The 23,917-nt window shown below is 38.2% G+C and overlaps 2 protein-coding genes across 7 annotated transcripts in view; one reads left to right on the top strand and one right to left on the bottom strand.

Moving 5' to 3' along the window:
- Window positions 1-13,304, top strand: part of chp (chaoptin) — a 52,088-nt gene extending 38,784 nt beyond the window's left edge. For 4 of the 5 annotated variants that reach the window (XM_067761146.1, XM_067761148.1, XM_067761147.1 and 1 more), the window contains exons 15-21: window positions 4,627-4,769; window positions 4,843-4,984; window positions 5,067-5,425; window positions 8,612-9,035; window positions 9,096-9,337; window positions 11,622-11,808; window positions 12,019-12,526. In XM_067761146.1, coding sequence (XP_067617247.1) covers window positions 4,627-4,769; window positions 4,843-4,984; window positions 5,067-5,425; window positions 8,612-9,035; window positions 9,096-9,337; window positions 11,622-11,808; window positions 12,019-12,120 — 1,599 coding nt within the window. In that variant the 3' untranslated portion in view covers window positions 12,121-12,526. Of the gene's footprint in view, window positions 1-4,626; window positions 4,770-4,842; window positions 4,985-5,066; window positions 5,426-8,611; window positions 9,036-9,095; window positions 9,338-11,621; window positions 11,809-12,018; window positions 12,527-13,161 lie in introns of those variants that run through there. The other variant, XR_010948968.1, reaches the window with a different exon arrangement.
- A 3,300-nt stretch (window positions 13,305-16,604) lies between these two features.
- The window catches only part of LOC137237486 (probable 2-oxoadipate dehydrogenase complex component E1 homolog), a 30,508-nt gene continuing 23,195 nt past the window's right edge, over window positions 16,605-23,917 (bottom strand). The window contains exons 7-13 of one of the 2 annotated variants that reach the window (XM_067761154.1): window positions 21,464-21,957; window positions 21,134-21,401; window positions 20,656-21,073; window positions 20,267-20,590; window positions 17,138-17,326; window positions 16,969-17,054; window positions 16,605-16,906 (exon numbers count right to left, since the gene is read on the bottom strand). In XM_067761154.1, coding sequence (XP_067617255.1) covers window positions 16,805-16,906; window positions 16,969-17,054; window positions 17,138-17,326; window positions 20,267-20,590; window positions 20,656-21,073; window positions 21,134-21,401; window positions 21,464-21,957 — 1,881 coding nt within the window. In that variant the 3' untranslated portion in view covers window positions 16,605-16,804. The remainder of the gene's footprint in view (window positions 16,907-16,968; window positions 17,055-17,137; window positions 17,327-20,266; window positions 20,591-20,655; window positions 21,074-21,133; window positions 21,402-21,463; window positions 21,958-23,917) is intronic. The other variant, XM_067761155.1, reaches the window with a different exon arrangement.

Here is a 23,917-nt window from a genome sequence, read left to right on the forward strand (position 1 = left end):
AAGCAAAAGTGGTGTTCTGCTACCCTAACGTAGGGGATAGTCGGACTAGTCTAGAAACTGAAGCTACGCGGTTATTCATAATGAATTCTTGTATCAAAAGGCCGGAAAACAACAGTTTGGACTGGGTATATAACCTTAACATCTTTCAACTTAAAATCGGTTGACTTTCATTCTAAAATAACGTTTTGGTTTAACGAAGGCCACTGAAATCAATGTTTCGAACGCAAACATCTGCAAATATTGGTCTGCATTTAAAAAAATTATCCAGTGTCCTTGGAAAATTTAAATTATGCAGGATTATAATATGTCCACCCATGAGTTACGCAATGATATCCACTTGGACTGCTTATGATTTCGAGGGCCGCATCCTTGGCCGAATAGTTACTCCCTAGCGTTTCAAGTTGTTTCTCTGGTAGTGCTCGGCAGCATAGCGCGTAAAAAAGTTCTTTAGAAAGTTTTCGGAGCTAAACCTAGAGCTTCTGCGAAAGTGACGTCTGCGAAGGTATGTGACGTTTCGCTTCCCAAGGCAAGTCGGTTCTATGTACCGGAGCGACTCGGAATTTTTCCCGACCAAGGACTGTCATTTCAGTGTAATCCCATTTAATTTGTTGCATCCCTCCCACAAATTGTCATTCTCCCAGCAGCTCCTTCCAGCGGGACTGCTCCATATTCTCTTGCTCCGGGAAGGTATCGAAACCAATCCGGGTCCGTCTCCTGGCCCAGATCCTGAGAAATGGTTTTGCTGCATCTGCCGGAAAAGAATCTTTTTAGGACGGTCATACTCTTGTCAGTGTGTCTCGTGTAAGGGATGGTTGCATCGGACAGATTGTTCTGGGCTAGATCCGAAAACCAGACGCCCACGTAACTTCTGTAAATATTTTGTGGCTCCTTGCTGTTCACACCTTAGGGCGTCCTTGATGAGCTTTGCAACAGAATAAACGGCTACCTCCCTGATCTCTCCAGTTTTTTCGCCTCGTGAAACGTGGCATTACACCGACTAAATCCTCCGCGACCTTATTTACAACATGGACGTCCCAAATGTCGACCATTTTGAAAATGCACGTCAATTGCACTACGCTACCGACTGTCCTACACCCAAAAATCTTGGGTGTGACGTTTGATCAGGATCTACATTTTGGTGAGTATGCAGCCGCAATTTTACCGAAAATCCAGAGCCGTAATAAAATCATTAAATCGCTTGTTGGCAGTACTTGGGGAAAAGATAAAGAAATGCTTATTACCACTTACAAAGCAATTGGCCAGCCGATTGCATGCCACGCGTCCCCTACATGGTCACCAAGCCTAAAAACTACTCACTGGAAGAAGCTACAGGCCTGCCAAAACACTGCTCTCAGAACCGCCACGGACTGTCTTCTTATGTCCCCAGAACACCATCTATATAATGAGGCGAGAATACTCCCCATCAGGGAGAGAAATGAGATGCTAACCAAACAGTTCCTGTTGAATACCCAGAAACCTGGGGAACCCAACAGACATCTGATTGATGAGCAAACACCGCCTAGGGGCTTAATGAGTCATTTCCGTAAGCATACGGCACCTGAAAACTCAGCCGTATGAAGCAAAAAAACACAAGCACGTCCTCAGTTAACTCTACAAACAGGCGTAGGACCTTTATGCAAGGAATTGCCCGGTGAATCCAGTACTCAAAGAACAGTACCCTAAACTTACGGAGAGGAACGCATACTCCCCAGGGAAACGCGAGTCACTCTAGCTCAACTTCTTTCTGGATACTGTAACAGGCTAAACTCTTACCTGTCCAGAATCAACCCCGACATACAAAACTTATGTCCTGCTTGTAACGTGTCCCCACATGACACCAATCATCTCTTCAATTGTATTGTGGAACCAACACCTCTAACACCCCTCTCATTATGGTCCACCCCTGTTGAAACAGCAAGTTTCCTTGGACTCCCGTTAGAGGATATTGATAACAATTTGTGATCTGTCGCACCTATTAGGTGGGGCGAAGCACTGCTACAACAACAACAACAACAACAACAACGAAGGTATGAGTTCGAAGTCGTAGTCCTATAACTTCTGTGATGGCATGTGGTGTGAGGGCCGGAGGCGTGGTAGCGACTGGTGGTAGACAGAATTGCTACTGTTCACACATCGGGTCTTAAAACAACCGAAAAAAAAAAACAGTTTGGTGCGTTCATCAATAGGCCAGCGTTGGTGTTAATCGTTAAAACTGTGCCACCAGTGTCATGAGTATTGAAAGACCATTAATAGCAACCGTAAGTCGCCTTTGTGCGTGACCAGCAAGGGATATAAAGAAATCGTGTCGACAGCGAGCATTTGGAGTTAGCCCAGAGCATCTCCTTCGGTGAAACTACGCTTTGCACGAGACATACAGAACAAAGTGTGACCATTTTAAGTACTTGAATTTTTTCGGCAGGCGTGGCAGTACCATTCCCATAGACCGGGGCTAGGTTCGAAGGCTCCCTGGGGGAAATAAACGCAGAACAGACTCTCCACAAGGAGCTACTCCTGAAATTTTTGGAACGATCCCCGAGACTTTGAGGCAAAAACACCGAATCTTTTCGAAATGGCAAAAACGTACAAACAAAACCTTTTTTAAATAGAAAAATTAAGCTTTTTAAAGTAAGAATGCCGGCATATGACGGCGCTCCGTCCACGCCACGTGCCACGGTATATTATAGTGCCTACATCACCGCCGCCGATAAAGTGATCGGCGTAGACCTATAATTCTGACCCCCTAACCCGCTGGGGGATTATCGGTTTGTTATTGGCCTGTAAAGGTATAGGTATAAATGAGCTATCGATAGGTTTTTGAAGGGTTACCAATTTTTTATCGATAACAAACATTAAAAAAATAAATAAATAAATGTAAGGCGCGATAACCTCCGAAGAGATTTTAGGCCGAGCTTCTCTTCCAATTTGCGTCGTGCTCCTATATATATAAATAAATAAATATATAAATTGGCGGGACGGGACCTACTTTTTTTATGCTACTCCGAACGGCGAGGCAAATGAGTTTTCACTGAGAGCTTTTTATGGCAGAAATACACTCGGAGTGCTTGCCAAACACTGCCGAGTTCATCGATACCTCTTTGAAAACATACCAATATTTTTTCGATGGCAAATCCGTAACTTTTTAATAAAAAGCCGATAGCACGACGATAACAAACCATCAACATACATACAACGATAATAATAATATACCAATAAATTTTCGTATATTTAAGTGATTTTTTCCGAACCCTGCCAAAATGATTAAAAAATAAAAATTATCTTGAAACGGCTCCGAAATGACCCGTAGATGATCTGAAAATAGTCCCGAAGAAAACGATTTACTGCCGCAGATATATAGACCAAGTTTCTCTTCCAATTCGCGTTGTGCTACTTTAAATTTTTCCTACCTATTGGCGGCAAGGGACCTACGTGTTTTATGCCGATGAATTTTAACTGAGATTTTTTATGGCAGAAATATACTGAGATCGTTTACGAAATCACTGCCGAGAGGCGACGCTTAGTAGAAATAATTTTTACTAATTAAAAAAACTTTTTTTCTAAATTTTGATGTAGCTTTACCCGGGTTTGTACCCAAAACTTTCGGTGGGGTAGGTGGATCTCGATATCATCACCCCACTGCCGCCGCCAAAAAATTCTGAAATCTTCACTGGCTCATTCCCAAAATGATCTCGAATTATTGTCTCAAGTAATCCCGTATACCTCTAAAATAATCTTCAAATGATTTCAAAATAGTCCCAGAAGTAGTCCCTGCATGAACTGAAAATATACAATGGGAGAGCTTACCATTCCCAAACCTTTTTCGGTCACAATATATCAATTTAAAACAACTCTTAGCAACAAATCACATAGTCAGTGATAGTGAGAAAAGATTTTTAAATCATATATATTATTTCTAATTGCTATTTTTATGTACATGTCCCTATTTCGCTCTTATTTGGAATCAAAATCTATAAATGAAGTTTTGATTGCAAATATGGAGATTAGCGAGCTTTGGGCAATTTTAGTCATAGTGTTTTTATTTAGCTATATTTTATGAAAATCATTTGTTAAAAACAAACGATTGTGAGCAGACAAAGAAATCTATTTCTACTATGGTATTATTGTGAATATTTGCACTGCATTACCGGCAGTTGCTACCATACGCTTGATGGCATTGATTGATAGAACAGCTGATTTCTGTTGATATTTGATAAGAGACTTTTATATTGGTTGCGCAAGATGCGCACGGGTCCGGCTCGTAAAAATTAATTACTGTACCATTTCGAAATCCGGCGATGTCGTAATTTTTATTCTTTTTAAAGTTTAACCGAGAATCGAGCCAGGTGTAACTTGTTATGAAACTGCAGTTGCCCCAGCTCTAGGCTATCCTGCTTGTAATTGTTTTCTTGCTTACTTCAGTTTATCCCTTCTTTTATAACAACTCAAATTTAAGACATTCTGTCTTTATACTTCAGTTTATCTCCTCTTTTATAACAACTCAAATTTAAGACATTCTGTCTTTATACCAATTTGTGTGAAGCATAGTTAGCTGTAATGTAGGTCGTTTTTGACTAACTTTTATCATATTTTTTTATTATAATATTTTAAACTTTCTTTTCCCTTCCCTAGCTCATTTATTTAAATCACAATTTTTTAACGGACATACCGCAAGATATTTTCAAGCCCATTTATGCCTTACGCGTCGTCGATATGTCACATAATCATTTACGTGGTTTACCGGATAATCTTTTCTATAATGGCGGCATGGAGAAGTAAAAACAAAATAAATTTTACCTATGTTTTCTTTAAAAAAATTGTTTATACTTTATTTTATTATTTCAACAGATTGGATGTTTCTCATAATATGCTCTTAAAAATACCTTCGTCATCGTTATCAAGCTTGGCCGCATTAACCTTATGTGAGCTACATTTGTCCAATAACTTTATTTCGACCATACATAGCATGGATTTATCGAATAAATTTAGGGTGAGTATAATTCTTGTTAAACCTCATAAATTCGATATTTAACTAATATATATTCATTATTGTGTACATTGCACTTTTTTAGTCTCTGCGTTACCTCGATATCTCCTACAATTATTTGTTACGAATAGATGATGCTGTTTTTGCTACAATGCCACGCCTTGCTGTGCTCGATCTCTCACATAATCGCGATCTTAAAGTGATGGATAAATCTTTTATGGGATTAGAGAATTCACTCATCAAATTGGGTATGGAAAATGTTTCTTTGAGCACGATTCCAGAAATACGTTTGAAATATTTGCGTGAACTACGTTTGGGTTATAATGAATTGCCATCGATACCTCAGGAATTGGCTTTCAATATGACCAATTTGCGTATGATCGATTTGTCTAATAACGATTTGACTAATGTTCCGTTAATGACACAATCACTGCCACATTTGAGGTGAGTAAAATATCTTGCTTAATTTAATTTAATGTTCGTTTTTCGATTTACACTCGTGGTCTACCCAAATAAGGGATCCGCCACATCTTCTTCTTATTATAGCTGAAAAGGCACTCTCTGAAGATTTTGGGTAGTATTAGCCCGAGCATCTCAGAAATGATTTGTTATGACCACGTCACACTTTCTAGCTCTGGTGTTTTTACTCGCATTTTACAACAGGCACATCTTGTGGGGCACTGATCATCTCAATTGATTTGATAGTGTAACGAATTTTATGAAACTCTAGATAATTCTGCCCTTTTGTTATAATTCGAATCACTGATCTTTCGAATAAATAACTCAAATATTCAGTATAGCAAAATGTTCTTTATTGTTATACTTCACAATTAGATTACTCGCGTACTTCAATTACAGCGTGTTAAATTCAACAGACTAACCATCGCTCCGCCTGCGCTGCTTTTATACTCTCAATTCGTCTCGTTTACCTATTTTTCCAACGGTCTAGACTTTTCGCGAACAGCCGTCTCGAATAGTTGCTGTTTTATTTTTGTTTATATATCTCATGTTGACTTTAGCTACATACATGCATATGTGCCATATGCGCATTTTATTTCCGTGTATATGTGTGTGAAATATTCTCTTCGCTGTTAGCTGCTGGTTATGTGTGTGTGAAATAACTCCTGCTCTTAGGTGATGATTACATGATCTGTGACTTCTTCTCTTTCTTCTCCACTCTTAGCTGCTTCCTACATTTATGTAGGGCTGCTTGCTTTGCTGTTGTTGTGCAGTATGTATCGAAATGCTAATATTTCGCACAATACCTTTTCATTTTAATGGAATGGCTTGTTTTGGTTATTGCAGAAAAGTTATATGTTATTCGAAAAGGAGTCAACACCAATTTGATACCGAGAGTCATGTAAACATGTGATCAACTAAAACGAACTCGAGAAACCAATAGCCTCCGGCAGTCAGTCTTTGTTAAAAATCTTATATTTGTACAGTAATAAATCGTGGCCACGTAAAGACTTCATAACTCTTCTATAGCAATTGAAATATGTGTCATTCCACGAAAATTTTTGGTTTAAATAAAAAATAAATGAAAGGCCCGATAACCTTCGAAGATATTTTAGGTCGAGCTTCCCTCCAATTTGCGTCGTGGTCCTTCTTTAATTTTCCTGAGAGGCTTTTAATGACAGAAGTACTCTCGGAGTTTTGGCCAACCACTGCCGAGGGGCGACGCCGCTTAGAAAAACTTTCTTCTAATTAAAAAAACCTGTATCTAAAATTTTGACGTTGCTTTGCTCTGAGTGTGAACCCAGTATCTTCGATGTGGTAGGCGAAGCACGCTACCACCACACCACGGCGGCAATAATTTTTGCTTTGGGGAAGCTTTATGGCCGAAAAATGAGAAGGCAAAGTGAAATTTGCTCTTTTCCTCATAAAATCGTCGAAACGCGTAAAACGGATAAAGGAAATTTAGGTTTGCCAGCTCATTTATCGGCCGCGAAACTCTATCAAACCAAAAATTGATATATAATTTTGCCCCACAAGATATTATTTTGGTCGTTAAGGGTGTAGGAGTTTTGAGAAAGAATATAGGCTTAAAGATCGTAAAAAATATACTAAATATGTGTCTGTGAGTAATCAACACGCCATGGAAATACTAAGCAGATCTTTATTACGGGATTACGTTGGGGATGAGGTTACCCGTTTGAATGAGCCTTGATGGTATACGACTTGGCGGTGTATGTTGTCGCAGCTGCGGAGTTTGAGACCATCCAATATTAGCGCACATGGTGCTGTTGTTTGCGTAGCTCCTCAGCACAGTCTAATAATGCCTTGCATCAGGAAGTTTCTGCTTCTAAGCCCTGAACATCTATATATATGCTTATGTTTCCTGCCTGGTTCGAGGTACCCGGAGCTGATGATCGTGCCTAATGCAGGGGCTTGTGTTTGGTACATAGCTTGAAGAGATGGAAAACCCGTTTGGTGGAACAACTGCGGGATTTTTAAATGACTTGATGGGGGACAATGATGCTAAAGGCTGAGGCTGTGTCACGCGAGTCATGCCTATTAATATAAATATCATTTTTTGCAGATGTAGAATTACCAATCTCTAGGGCGGGAGTGAATAAGAGGAAGTCCTGCTGCTGCTCCGAGGATGACAATTCTTACATGGAAATTACAGCTCTTGGTTGGGAAAAAATCCTCGAATAACTCTGGTATGTAGAACCGGCCACCGTTGGACGTGTTGGAAGCAGATAGTTAGAGTTCCAGTGTCTTAAAGTTGCGGTACCATTGAAAGATCCTCCAGCTCACACACGACTGAAAAGCTTGGTAAACTATGAAGTCAAAATAAGATGGTCATGTCTGATCTAACAGACTGAGCATTCTGTGGTCTAATGTATAAAATTTTGTAATGGATTTTGTGGGAATATTATGAATTATAAGTCTCAGGCTGGGTTGCTTCATCGATTGTGCTTGGGAACAAGATAGACGTTTAAAAATTTCTCTTCCCCAAACACTTCACATATTGCGAACTTTGTCATCGGTGTTATTAACAAATCAGCCCTGTAAGAGCACATGTAAATACAGTTCGCTTCTTCTCTGTTAAATATTTCAAAGAGTTCCGCTTGAACTTACATTACTGACCCATTTGCGAAGATATGCTAGTTGTTTGCGTAGCATTTTGGGCTGCTTGGTTGCAGCCGTAGACTGATAACAGTCGGTTACTATCCAGCACTAGCATATTCTGGTACTATCGATTCGGATTGAACCTTCTATTCGTTTCACCTTGCTTATCTATTGGCTAAAAATCCCCATGCCCGTAGATCAGTCATCGGGCTGCACATCTACACCCTTTGCGGCAACCTCGCGAGTCATTCTCTTTCCCCAAAGTTGTGGCTTAAAATTCAGTATACCTTCCTTTAACTGCTGCCAACACTCTTGATAAGAAAACATAAGCTTCGAGTTGGCAATCAGGTTGCCTGGTTCAAAAGACAGCGATTCAACATAGACTTAAGCTGTTTTGTCTCGTCCACCTCATATTTTCAGATTAATGTGTGGATTCAAAGGTAGCGTTGTCAATTGCTTCCTTAACATCCGAAAGAACACGTACTATGCATTACTCTATTTCCATTTTTTAATATTTAAAAGACACCATTTGGTTTATTTTTCTTTTTTCAGGAAATTATTGCTCTCAGGCAATCCTATCACGTCACTCAATAACAATAGTTTCGATGGTGTCAATGAAGATTTGGAAATGTTGGACATATCCAATTTCCGCTTACACTATTTCGAATATGGTTGCTTGGATTCATTGCCACATCTGCGTTCGCTCAAACTTACCGCATATTCACATTTGGAACACTTTAATATACCGCATTTGCTGCGACATCATTACAATATACGTGAGCTATGGATTGAGGCGCCGCAACCATTTACGCGCATCATTAAAAAAGGTTCTGGCCCAAATCAGGATATACAACAAATACAAATGGGGCAACCAACTGATTTGGCACGTGAAATGGAAGGTCATTTACCATCCAAATTGACCAATATAACTTTTAGTGGTCCACAATTTAGTAGCCTTAATGAGCGTATTTTGAAGGTAAGTTTTAAAAATTGTTTGAATAGTAAATTGGCTTATAACTTAAACTACTTTTTTTAGGGCATGCGTTCACCTTATTTGTATATGCAACTCTTTAATACTACACTCAAAGAAATACCAACCAATTTCTTTAAATATGTGGGACGTGTGCGTAATATATCGCTGGACATACGTTATAATAATCGTATGCTGAAAAAGATACCAAATCCTAATACGGGTAATGTACCCTATCTGCCGAATAGTGTTTTCCTGACAGATTTGAAAATGTCCGATACAGATTTGAATTGTGATTGTGATTTGGGGTAGGTACTGAGATTATTAAAATTTTTTAAATTAGTAACATACCGAATGGAGCTGCCGTTAATACTTCATTTTTTTAAAAGAAAATCGGTGCACCTAAAAGTATACATCATTTGTGCCTCATAGCTAGAAGCAATCTGTATATTAACCTTTAGAGGAATACATTGGTTTAGACAGACCTAAGGACTGCCTTCGAAAAAAAGGTCAACTATTTTTTAACCAATATTTTCCTTTCAATTTACTTAATTTGACAAATGATTGAGAGCGTGGAAAATTTACCACGTTTACAAATTTTCCGCATTTTCAGGTAAAATCAAAATAGTGAAATATAAAGCATGGTTCTAGTCAAAACAAAAAAAGGAAAATCATAAGTTTTTCGAAAAAATATAAAAGTTATTTGCGAAAGATAGCACTGAGGTTGAGATTTCCCAGCAGACAAAGCAAAGACGCTGGTAACAAGACATTCAAGGTGAAAAGAGTTCTAGATGAACTCTCTGCGAACCACGCGGATCTCAAATATTGTGTCAAAAACTATGTACTTATTTTTGGTTTTTCGAATGCATGATAGAAGGAGAAAATATATGATTTTTTCGTCTTTTCACAGCGCCCAGATCAAGGGTTTAACTTTAATAAATATATCCAAAATATAGGCGAAATGTTTATTTACAAAATTCAGACAAAATTTTTTCAGAAATTGCTCTTGGACAGGCAGCCGATGTAGCGGAAGAGCTGTTTCGGTAACGAATGTTTTCGCGAGAGTGATATGCAACTTTTTCTAAGATAGTCCAAAGCCTCAACTTTTTTCTGGCTGGACCTTTGTCCTTTATTTTACAAAAGATTGTCCTCAAATATTCCTTAAAGAATATTCGTTTTTGAAGCCTCAACACAACAAGGTGATGTTCAGCTGCTTGCAAAGCCTTTAAAAATATTATGAAGTTCTAAATAATGCTTGTAAACTACAAACTATGGAACAAGTTTGAGGATAAAGAAAGATAAAAACTCGAATAAAGATAGTAGTAAAGTACTGGTTAAAAAAACGAAAAAAGTCATAGGCGACGTATTTCGAAATTTTTTCGAACACAATCCCTAAACGATCTTTGATTAAATTTTACTTACAGAAATTATACAGTAACCAAGTTATATATGTAGCTGTAGTTTTGAAGCAAAATTTTATAAAAAATACCTCTAAATTTACATTTTATTACAAATACAGTATACCATAGGTATCGTCAAACCTAGAAGGTTATTAACAGGGCAACCAAAGTTATGCAAAAGCATGTTTTTAGTTTCAAAGGATAAGGGGAAAAAATAAATAAATACGAATGAGATTTGCTTTAACACTAAGCTTATGTCTGCATATTTTAATATGAATTTTATTTTACTAGCATACAGTACGAGGGTCTGCCCTGTAGTGGAATTCACTAACTTATAACGATGCGATTTGTCGAGATTTTAATTAAGATTTTTCGCTTGCCTTATCAATTGTACTATTCACTAACTTAGTTTTAACGACGACGAAATAAATGACATTTCAATTTCGTTTTAATAACAAAAGGAATGCCAAAAATAAATAAATTCCGTATACTAACTGCTTTTAAAAGTCATTTTTGTTAAGTTTTTACCTATTTAAAAAAAAAGTTAAGTAAATGCGGTATTAATTTCTTTTTTTTTTCTCTGTTGATACCGCAGTTATTCTTGTACCCCTTAATTGACCATCAAGTTGACAAATAATATCATGAGCCAAGTCTGGGGTTAGTTGGTACAGCTTTCGAAACTCCGTTGCATTCAAGTGGAATGGGTCACCTACTTCTCTGAGAAGGTGTCTATCCACTGGCGATGGACTTAGTTATTCTTCATCTTGTGATAAAACGTACGCCAAGTACTCAAATTCCATTTGATTTATAAATAAAGCAGCTTTTCCTGTTTGAAAGTATTTAATTAAAGTTCCGATTTTCTTTTTTAACTAAAATTGCCAGACATAATAATTTCGTGATTTTAACGCAGCCAATTTACTTGCTGTTTATTTAACAACACAGCTGATCGTCGATAAACAAATGTCGATACAAAATAGCTACTGAATAAGGAAATCGTTATAGTTATCGATTCGCAAATAAAGCGATGGCAAATGTGGTTAAATAAGTAAGTGAATTCCAATACTGATCTATGATGCGCGGGCACATGAAATATGCCATACATAAGGGTTAAGACAAAGTTTTAAATAAAAATAAAAATTGCATGCATTTAGGCGCAGCTTGGACTCAACTTTTTTTTAAATTACCTTTTCAGTTGGGTTGAATTTTGGCAACGTAAACGACGCCAGTATATATGCTCATCACAAACTTGGACCGATACTGTGTTCAGAACTTTCATGAATTCTCCGTGTCAAGTGTATGGGCGACATAATTGTGATGATCATGATGATGATCTGCGTGAGACGCGCTGTGATAACAAAGGCGGGCAGCAGTTAATGGAGGTAAGATTAGAAAAAGAATATGATGGCCTTTGAGACGATCGATTTTCGGTTGGAGCAAAGCTGAAATGGGTTTTTTTTTACCGATATTGCTTTTGTGATTGATTTGACTTTATTGTTGCATAAATATACTACAAATTATAAGCTATACTACCAATGTCTAACGTTGTCATCACGAACACACATTTCCTTTATTCTTCTATATATTTTCAGTCACTCAAAACAGATTTAGAATGTGGCTGGGATAATGCGGCTTGTCGTGAAGCATTCATATTACTCATAACATGCTTAATGTCGATTGTATTTTGGATGTGACTTCTGAGTTGCGCATTCAAAATATCGGCTGATTTTTATACAACATTAGAGAAGGTATACGGTGAGAATCCAGTTTAAAATATGAATAAATTTTCACAAAATATATGTAAAGCAAAGAGATAATAGCAACCCAAATCAGAATGACAAAGCAGAGTTTGAACAAAAAAATACAGATTAAATGCTTAATAATAGTGCTGAACAAAAAATATAATATCAAGCGATGTCCCTAACAAAATGTGACATTTTCATCCTCAGCTGAATTGGGTTTTGTAGTTTTTGTTCAGATGTAGCGAATTTGTATGTAGCATATATGTTTTGTAGAGCAACCGATAGTTGGATGTGCCGGATTAACTTATCAACTATGTATGTATATTAGACTGGGTCGATTTATTAACCGATATCGCGCGACATCGATTTTTCGATAGGATTTGGGCTGAGGAAAAAAATGTGTACTACGCATATCCAAAAAAATAATTTTCGAGCCTGCGAAATTTAATTTTTTTGACTTTTTTTCGTTTTTGATTTTTAAGGTTTTTTTCATAACCTACTAAAAAAAATTTCATTAGATTGTAAAATTTTCATGTATACCATGTCCGACCCAAAAATGTTCGCTAAAATGTTGTCGATAACAGTTTTTTGAAAAAAAAAAATAAAATAAAAATTTTTTTTAGTAGGTCATGAAAAACCTTAAAAATCAAAGTCGAAAAAAAGTAAAAAAATTGAAATTTCGGAGGCTCGAATTATTTTGTTGGGTATGCGTAGTGGAACTTTTTTTCCTGAGCCTGAATCCTATCGAAAAATCGATGGCGCGATATCGGTTAACTTTTGTCCATACAAATCGACCCACCCTAATGTATATGTTAGAATAATACTCGAATATTTTTTTCACGATTTTCGTAATTAAAGTTAATTCATTTAAAATAATTATTGAAAAAGTAAGAACAAAAGTAAACTTTATACCTTTAAATGTATTGATATGCATTAACCACAACAACATTTTAGGATTAATCCCTACAAACAATGCATTTTTTTCTCCTTTAGTTAAGAATCCTTGCTCTCAATCGCTGCAGTACTGTCATTGGATAACAAAGGTGTTTGCTTATATAATATTAATATCATACATTGTAAATTTTTTCGTATTTCTAATAAATATTTTAAGACAAAAATTAAATGTTTTTATTTATTTTATAATGAACAGCTAAGTTGGGTTTCAACTGGCTGAAACAACTAGAATAATAATATGATGTGATGATCACGCGATATGCTGAGTAGAATATCATCCTACCTGAGCTGCCATTTTGAAAACGGCCTATTCTCAGAAACCTTTTAAAAAACGGCTTATTTCAGAATTTATTTAAAGGACGCTTTGCTTTAGTATGTTTTACAAACACACCCTATCTGAGCTTATATTCAAGACATTTTGGTAAGAGGAAGTGCGTTATTGGAGCTTACATGATAGTATAATTCTAAATCTAATCTAATCTAATCCAATCTATAAAAAAGATAATGTGTAGATGCAATTTCAAAGTTTGAATGCGACGTGGTGACATTATAGTGATAACATGAAATTCACTTTATAATATGGTGTGATATTGTTAGTCTTTGATGAATATGATAGTGCTTTGAAAAGGCTGTTATGACAAAAAGATATATGATTACATATATCATACCAATGATGATATACTGATTAGAAGTTGTGGTATCTACCAGTATGATACTTGGGGTATTATGATGAGATGATCACATGATGATATTTTGTTATAAAGTTAGGTCACGATAGAGTAAAACTTGTGTTGTTATGTAATTCCATTCTTATAAATCGATAATGGTCACAAACTATGTGCAATCTTTTGATCTTATCATTCGCTCGGTACTAAATTAAAAAGTCATGTAAGTAATAGAAATTTTTCGTTTGTTACATAAGTACTAGGGATGTGGTGTGAGAATATTATGGCGTTAATTGGGACATTATACTAATATGATACATGTGCTAATATAATTAGAGTATTGCATGATGATGTCGTGATATGAAGTTAGGTCACGATAAGGTGAAACTTTGATGCGATTAATATCTGTGTTGTTATATCATGTCGTTTTAACATATCGATTTCGATAATACGACGACGAGTCATATCCTGATATAAACAATCGCTTTATACTATAAACGATATTGTTGTTATATAAAATAAGATCACTGCAACTTTAAACTTTGATGTGTTTTGTGTTGTTGTATCATGTAATACCCACTTATCGATTATTATATAAGCAATGCAAATATAATATTATGTTCGGTATATCATTCTTAATGATGTGGTGTGAGAATATTGAGGTGTTGAAATGGCATATGTTACCTCAATGATACTTGTGATATTATAATCAGAGGATCACATGATATTGTTGTGATATAAAGTTAGATCACTATATCGTTAAACTTTGATGCGATTATTCCGTGTTTTTTTATATCATGCCATTTTAATATACAAGTCCTAATATTATAGTGTGAGAATAATGATCCATAAAATTGGGACATGTGACAACAATCATATATTTGATATTATAATGAGATGATCACATCATGATGTTATGATATAAAGTTATACTGTTTTCACACAGAAACTTAATGATCTCATTTCACCTTCTAATGAAATCGTAAATTTTTTGCTTTCACACAGAAGTAACTGCTCGATTAGTATGAAGGATGAAATGTCAACCGAATAAAATGACAATGCTATATGACAGACAATCATGGCGGAACGATACAAGGTGGCAGCATGGTGACATACCTACAAACAAAAAAAATTCCATGTACTGGTAAATTCGATGGACAAATGTCAAAATCGTACTGCGCCGGTAGTTGATGTATCAAATCAAATAAAAAGGGTTATAATCAGCTGTTCGACGCGGCCACCTTGTATCGTTCCGCCATGCAGACAACGACATTTACTTTGACAAATGACATTTTTAAGCACTGAACACACGAAAAACTAAGAAGCGGAACGCTGCCAACAGAGTTGCATTGTGCTTTTGACTTCATTAGGCATTCGATTAGCTACTAATGAAATACTTATAGATTCGAATTTTGTAGGGAAGATTGAGCTCAATAAGCGTCTTAATGTAGAAAACTGCCTTTATTATTCAATAAGCCGTCTGTGTGAAAACAGTATTAGGTTAAATTGTTTAACTTTGTTAAGGAAATAATATGATATCATATCATATCGACACATCACAAGTTGATATGACTGCCCGATATAGTGTGAGACTTATGTATAGACACATCTAATTAAGTTCTAGGCTGGCATTATCATGTGCCCGCTATATACAGCCTTAAGAGGTGGGAATAAATAGAGATGATTAAGTTAAACTTGGTCTTATTTTGTTTTGTTGATATTCCGACAGGGTGGATAAATGATATATATTGGAACGATTTTCCGTCATCCCTTGTCAAATTTGGTTTTGAGACAAACCGGTTTTGGAGAACGAAAATTGACACTGATGATGGCACAATGCCGAAACCTTTGTCTCAAAACCAAATTTGACAAGGGATGACGAAAAATCCTTCCAATATACATCTTTTAAACTTGGTCCTGATTTGGTTATATTTAATGTGCGCAATGTTTGTCTGGACACCTCGTGCCTCCAGTGTCCATCTCGTATTGCAACACTGCAAAAATCATGATTGCACATAACAAGGGAAGCAATAATGTTCTTCCGATACCTTGTATCAATATCTTAAACGACCTCTATGGCTGGGTTGTCGACAGCGGAGCTCCCAGAAGTTGTGAAAATGCACATACATAGTGCGTACCGGACACGGAGAGATCAGTTCGTATAGCGAATGCTTTCAAAACTGCATCACAACTTGCTAGATTGTTTTTGATCGTCCAGATGAAAGTGCCCTCGAGCATTGTGGCTGTCCGATGTAATCTATCGATCCTGGAGACGTTGCAGGTTCTTTCGAGTAGTGGTCATGACACCATTTTTTAGATGTGATCTCAGTGAATGATATCGCGGATAATATTTCTTATCTTACCCAGGATAACAATGACATATGACACATATTGTGCAGCAAGCGGAAGGGAAATATGAGGTTGTTGTTGTTGTTGTTGTATTAACAGTGCTCCGCCTTCGAAATATGAGGTGGATGATGCATATGACGATGTGAAGATATGGTTACATGATATTAAAATTTATACTTCGATAAGGTTTTCCAGATCGTGCGATATAAATATGTGACCCGGTCTATTAAAAGGTGGCTTATGACTCAAAAAAGAAATTGCGAGAAACAGCTGTTAACAGCTGTTTTTTTTGAGGCATAAGCCACCTTTTCATAGACCGGGTCACATATATTAATATGTTGATACGAAAATATGCAAATCTGATATCATCAAGAAACGATTGCGTGATTATGCGGTGTTATGATGTGATAATATGCTAAAGGCACCATTTGAAAGCTATAAAACGATGTAGCAATGAAAAAAAAAGTCAGCATCATCAAGCTATACAAAAGAAGTATATAAGAAAACTAGATGAGGCATATGCCTTTCCCTGTATCTGATATTGCATTGGATTAAATTTAACATACAATGATTTTTTTTAAATAAATTCTGTTTTCTTCATCCAAACCGCTATGTACATATTTATTTAATTTAAATTTACAAACTACAAAATTGTCGGCAGCGCGTACCTAAACAAACGAGTTAATAATAATCTCTTCAGCTTCGCGCCTATGCACTTTGCCAATGCCAGTCGCTGTAGTAGATGCTTCATTACGGCCAACGTATTCCAACTGTAAAAGTGTCAAGTGATCACGGTTAATGCAGTTACCCAATTTATGCTTAAGCTTCATACCTGTTTTCCAGTGAAATACTGAAAGCGTGGGCGTACAAAACTCCAAGCGCCCATATTACGATGCTCCTCTTGGCTCCAAACATAGGCTGTGCGTAAATTGCATAAAAAGACAAAGGAAGGTTAGGTTGCTTACTCAAAAGGGGAACGCTCAGATACTAAATAGACCTACTCTTTGCTTGCTTGTATTTGCCAATCTCTTGCTGTATTTCGTATGCAGGGAAGGGACACAATGACTCAAGTCTAATCAGTGCTGTGTCGTTGATATTTTTTAATTTGCGTGCTTCGTCCAATACAAAAAAATGTTTGCCCGAACAAAGTATGACTTTGCGTACTTGATCCGTATTGACCGAAGAATCACCTGAAACGTATAATTATATCGTATTACTTATAACTCATACGCCTGTAAAACGTTATACCCAACATCTTGATTTTGGTAATAGTTGGAATGAGAGCATAAGCAACCATGAGAGCAATATATGAGGTGGGATTTGTCGAAAGCTGTGGTAGCACCCGGTCATTCCAGCGCAAAGTAGTGGTCCCACAAAAACCCACGAAATATTGAAGAGAGAGATTATTTGCACTAGGTTTGGCTAGGTTAAGAGGGGACGCGTGGGAACTTCGCACATTTTCAATCTCAGACATTTCGTCCGTTGTTAATGACTTCGGTGCCTGTCGGGTGGGGGCACATTCCACCAGCCAGATACTTCTTAATCATCATAATTCATCATTAATTGGCGCTTAAACGCCTAAGCATTTTTGGCCGTTTCGTAACAAGTCACGCGAGCTACCCCGATTTTTTGATAACTGACGCCAATTCGGAGCACTAAGGGAATTCATGTCTTACCCTGTACATTTTTCAGGAGAGGATAGAATAAAGGAGCTCGCCGAATTTAACTGCATCCCCATGGACAGATTCGCTCTAACTCTCCCTGAATTGCTACGCGGTGAAGAACTCCAGCGGTTCCGCTTCTGTTAACAACAAATTACTTAGTACATAGTTTTTCGATGGGAAGTGCAGAAGCGGCATTTATAACAACCCTGATTCGTTAGTACCCAAGATTGTGAAAAAAGGAATACATCTATGAGTTTAGGACCGAGAAATACGAGCTGCTACAAAACTAGGAAGCTAAATAAGGGAACAGTTTGTCCGTAGCCTGTGCCATCTGCAAAGCGAATAAAATAGTAAACCCAGCTGCTGGCGCTGATGGAATGCGGCAATAATGGGCTTCCATGATGCGGACCAAGAGAGATATTATGCTCTAGGTGCGGTCCAGATAACATCCTTTTTTGGATTGTCTATGCACTCTGGTCAATCTGTTCTGCACCGAAGCGAATGCCAGTAACATTTCCAGGACTACGCGAGATAGAAAGGAAACCACCTATAATTATGGGATTCAAGGGGTTGTGTAGCGCAACATATAGCTTCTCCAACCCAATTGTCAACCTCACCTTCGAGCGGCGAATCCCGTTTCACTAACAGACGAGGCTCTGGCGACCCCAAGCTCCTCATGGAACTTGGGGGTGGGGAGGGAGGGATGGCCTGAAGGTTCAATGGGGCCATATAAATCGTTCCCGAGATGGTCGGGTCAGCACCTTAATGGTGCTGTGTTACCGGAGCGTATCGGATCTGTATCCGACAAAGGACCATCACATCGATAACACTCCCCAAAGCCTTCGGGGAGTAACCTAATCGCTACAAGAACAACAACAACAACCTATAATTATCCAACCAAACCAACACATCAATGAAACCATCAACTCGTAATCCCATCACACCAAAAAAAAGGCATAGGTAGACTGTTGTTTTTATATATAGATAAGCAGAGAGGTGCGAGAATTAGCTGACACTGGTGCAACACTATCATACTTGTATGGCTCACTACGGAAGCGTTTGGGGAAGACCAACATCCAGCCCGATTTAGCGAGCGGAGCAAACACTTTCCAGACCAGCATATATCTACAGATAGAGCTCCTTTCCAGCGAGAAACAGGAATACTTAACGAATACCGAACACGATGATCTTCGTTGTTTCAAACCTCGCGAAACGAGTGATCTTGGCAATGGACTTCGCAGGGGAAGTGGAATTGTCCTCTTGCTCGAGGACCAACGGTTGGATACTGTCTTTACTAGGGGATCGGACGAACTGTGAATGATGTATACTTTCAACACCCGGGACCGTTAAGTGCAGACCAGAACGCTAAGGTGGGCATATAATCCTAATAGGGTTACACTGGATTTAATAACCATATCCGTAGTCCTTCCAATTTTTTGGTCTCAAGTATCTTGACACTACGCTGAGAACTGGGATGTCTTCTCATGCCGCCAGAATATCAATTACGCAGTTAGGAGGGAATAATCCCTATAAAAGAAAGAAATTAAATGCTGAGCGAACCATTTCTGTTAAATACTCAGAAACCTCGGCATTCTAACAGATATCTGATTGAAGAGACCCCGCCTCCCAGGGGAATAAGCAGTCATCTCCGCTAGCACTAGCCCTAAGCCACATCCCCAATAAGTCCGCAAAGATTTTTGCCAATAAATGCCTGGCTAACCCCGTTATCAGAGTCCAACACCCGAAACTCGCTGTTGAGAGTGATGAGACTCCCCAGAGAGAGGCACGTAACTCTATTGTTACTTCGATCTGGGTACTGTTTTAGGCAATGTATGTTCTGCATGTAATACGTCTTCACATAACACCAACTATCTTTTTAATGGTAAAGTGCAACCAGCGTCCAAATGTTTTAAAACTGCATAAGTCCTTGGACTTCGGTTAGGTTAGGTTAGGTTGAACTGGCCGGTCCATGAGGACCGACTGATTGAGTCCCTAATGTTACCAGAAGTTTATTTTTACTTCGGTTAGAGTATATCAATAACAATTTCTGAGTGATAGCACCTGTTGCAACAATAATAAGAAGTTTTCATCCTACAGCATGTTCAAAAACTGAAGCAACGAGTAATCCGACTACGCAAAAATTCGCGGAAGCATAAGCGCGTCCCTTGAGGATCCTACAGAACGAACAAGGTCACTAGACTATTATATCACAACGCTTTCGGAATGAATACAGTAAGCAATCTTCAATGAAGAAGATTAGAAGCTGCTCTATCCGTCTGGCTCTCCAATATTTCTGGTTTGTATTAGTTCATTCACGTCACGGCATCGTTCATAACCATATCTTAATCCATTTCATTGACCCGATAAATCCTTTCTTCATGTGAACGAACCACATAAGCCATAACGCAACTTTTCGAAATCCCACAACAAACTATTTGTTTCACACCAAAATAGTTCTCGACTCACCAATGACGTTGTGAAAATGTGTGCTCGGCTGAAAATCGATATATGTGGAAGCAGCAGACGGATGACGTAGCATTATTTTTGGTGCGACCACAACTAGTGGTTTGCGGAAATTACGCAACAACTGACGACGCAACAAATGAAAGTATTGAGCCGATGTAGTGGGATTAACAATATGCACATTGACGTTGTCACCATCAGGTGCGGTTTCTTTAGAATCGCACAATTGCAGAAAACGTTCAATGCGACATGAACTATGCTCAGAAGCGGCACCATCATAGCCATGTGGAAGTAATATAACCAAACCATTTGAGTCCATCCATTTGGCTGAAAGTAGATGCAGTAGGAAGTTTAGAAAAAGGCGGTGAAATTTCGCATGGAGTCAAACTCACTCGCACCCGACACAATAAAGTTGTCAATACCAATTTGTGCGCAATTAGCAAAATCACCAAATTGTGCTTCCCATATGATCAACTTGTTTGGATCATCTATAGCCATACCGTATTCATAGGCTAATACTGCTTCTTCGGAGAGTATACTGTGTGCAATTTCAAGCTTACCGCCCAGACCACCTGTCATACTATTTAGCGGAATGTACATTTCATTCGATTTTTGATCTACGAACATTATATGACGATGCGAGAATGTGCCACGTCCCACATCTTCACCACTGATACGTACATTGTGCCTTTGATACATGAGGCTACCGATCGCTAAAGCTTCAGCCGTAGACCAATCGAGTTTTTCGCCAGCGTCTAGTTTTTTGCGACGCCCTTCAATATGGGTCTTTAGCAAATGTGGATGAACGTTCTGTGGGAGTGAAAGAATTTTAAAGACTACACAATTTATTTTCCATTCAAAAGTGCTTACAAAGTCTTCTGGATGTTTAATACTTTGATGTCCTATATAGCTGAGTATTTGATAATCGAGACCAGTGTCCCAGGTAGTAAGCTGATCGGTAGCATTTATTAAACCAGTCCATTGTTTCTTTAAGTAGCTTGCTTGTGGCGCATATGCCTTTGATTCAGCCAACTCTGAGTCCAAGTAGTTCCAGTACGTCTGACGTATCGCTTTTGCATCTTCACTGGATAACACGCCTTCCCGCGTTAAATGATCCACATATAAATCAGGTACGGATCTAAAAAAATACATCACGTTCAATATATATCCTCCTCATCTCATATTATTTTTAATACATACTTGCGATTATGTATAATTTGATAAATACTTGGATTTGTAAAGGTGGGATCATCCATCTCATTGTGACCCCAACGTCGGAAGCAATTCATATCGATGAAAACATCTTTGCGAAATTCCTGCTGATATTCCATGGCCAAACGTGTAATGAGCACAACCATTTCAGGATTGTCACCATTTACATGAAAAACGGGCGCTTGTATGGTCTTAGCTAAATCGGAAGTGTAAGCGGTGGAGCGTCCGCGCTCACCTGGTGTTGTAAAGCCTACTTGATTGTTCACAATTAAATGCACACTGCCACCCACTTCAAAGTGTGGTACATAGGCCATATTAAGACATTCCTGATTGACACCTTGACCTGCGAATGCTGCGTCGCCATGAACGATGACATTTAGTGCCTCGGATGCGAACGGTTTCGTGGGATCATCACTAAATGCACCATCCTTTGCGTTTTGTTGTTTTGATCGTGTTTTTCCCATTGATACGGGATTAGCTGCCTGAAACGAAAGGTGAAATTAAGAGAGATATTTTGGTAGAAATATAAATTATATGAGGCTGTTAGGAGCTACAATCTTTTCTTGGGTGTTTGAGTGTTCTCAACAAGTTGATCATAACTTATACTTAAGTAGAAATATGTATAAGCACCAAACGCGCAATTGGCGGTAAGGTAAGGGGGAACCACAAAACCCTGTGTGAGCCTTCAACTTTGATTGGCGACTTTGGGAACAACTGTTGTTGGTATGTCCGGGTACTGAAAGCGGTGCGACCTAAGGCCCGTACCTCTCTAAGACCAAACCATCGAATAAGTTTTGGTTTTACCGATTTTCTGTGTACTTTAAACATTGGCTCATCGTTTCATTGGCCTCCAATTTTGACGTTTCATTAACCACCAGTCGACTCTACCATCTACAATTCAACATCAACCCTGCACAGGTCCAACATTAAACAAACTTAGATGATTTTCAGTTATATCGAAATAAGCGCGTCGTTTCCGATTGGACAGGGGCCACGTATTTCGAAACCATATGACACCATATCAATTTTTGGCCTTTAAGAACTTTGCAGTCTCTCACATTGACATTAATCCCTAGGTTGAACTAGCCCGTCAACAAAGACCTCACATAGACTTAATGTGTCCAGTGGCAATCAGGCTTTCTGCCTCTCACTGAAGTGAGTGAATGCTCCTACATCAAATTACCCATTGCGTCGCGTTACGTTACACATAATTTGTCCCTAAATATGGAAGCTTTCAACATTGTACAGCCAATTTCTAAATGTACTCACAGTAGTATCATAACTGAACTTACTTCCACATAGGCTAAATCTCTTTCAGAGATTATGCCCGGGGGTTATTAGGGAAGGAAAAAGATAATTGCGAAACTAATATTCTCCTTATCGGTTATCGATTCCTATAGTTCCCCTGTCCTTCGCATCCTCGTATGGCTACAATACTGTGACGAATATTAGCATCACTAAGCGGCCACCGTGGTGTGATGGTAGCGTGCTCCGCCTACCACACCGTATGCCCTGGGTTCGCACCCCGGGCAAAGCAACATCAAAATTTTAGAAATAAGGTTTTTCAATTAGAAGAACATTTTTCTAAGCGGGGTCGCCCCTCTGCAGTGTTTGGCAAGCGCTCCGGGTGAATTTCTGCCATGAAAAGCTCTCAGTCGGCATAAAACATGTAGGTCCCGTCCGGCCAATTTGTAGGAAAAATCAAGAGGAGCACGGCGCAAATTGGAAGAGTAGCTCGGCCTTAGATCTCTTCGGAGGTTATCGCGCCTTACATTTATTTATTTTTTTTTAAGCTGTGAGCAAATAATCACAACAACAAAACAGCAAGTAACGACACTTATGTATACATTAAGGCAAGCAACATTATTTATGTACAAGCCAACGAAGAGATATCTCACACACACACACAGATGTAGTCATCAGCCGAAGTAGTTACTGACACATATACACGCATATGGCTATAAGAAAAAGATAAATTACAAATATACATGTCTATCAGAGGTCTGCTTTGAGTACTAATAAAATTAGTGCACTTAGTCATGAGCCAAAAAATTTTGTCTAAATGTGTACTTAGTCAAGTACAGACAAATACTATGAGTGACTAGCACATAAAATAGAAAATACATACGAGTGCCCCGCAACACATATGTCCCATACATATATGACATTGTTGAGTATAAACTGAAATCATAGTCGCTTTAACTCAGTAGCACGTTGGTTTCGTGTGTAATACACTGTATACTTCATTTATTATCGGTTTTTCTTTAGCGCTGTATTCAGTTTAGTTTCGTGTACATCGTTGTGTTGCTAGCGTCAGAAGACTGATATGACTATATTCATTTTATTGTACTGTTAGTCATACTGATTCAAATTAGTGTTTTCGTATAACACAGTTGACTTTCTTGCTCAATAAGACAATTGAGTACTGAACTGCTTCGTGGC

This window comes from Eurosta solidaginis, chromosome 1, assembly GCF_040869045.1.
Source record: "Eurosta solidaginis isolate ZX-2024a chromosome 1, ASM4086904v1, whole genome shotgun sequence".
NCBI lineage: Eukaryota > Metazoa > Arthropoda > Insecta > Diptera > Tephritidae > Eurosta > Eurosta solidaginis.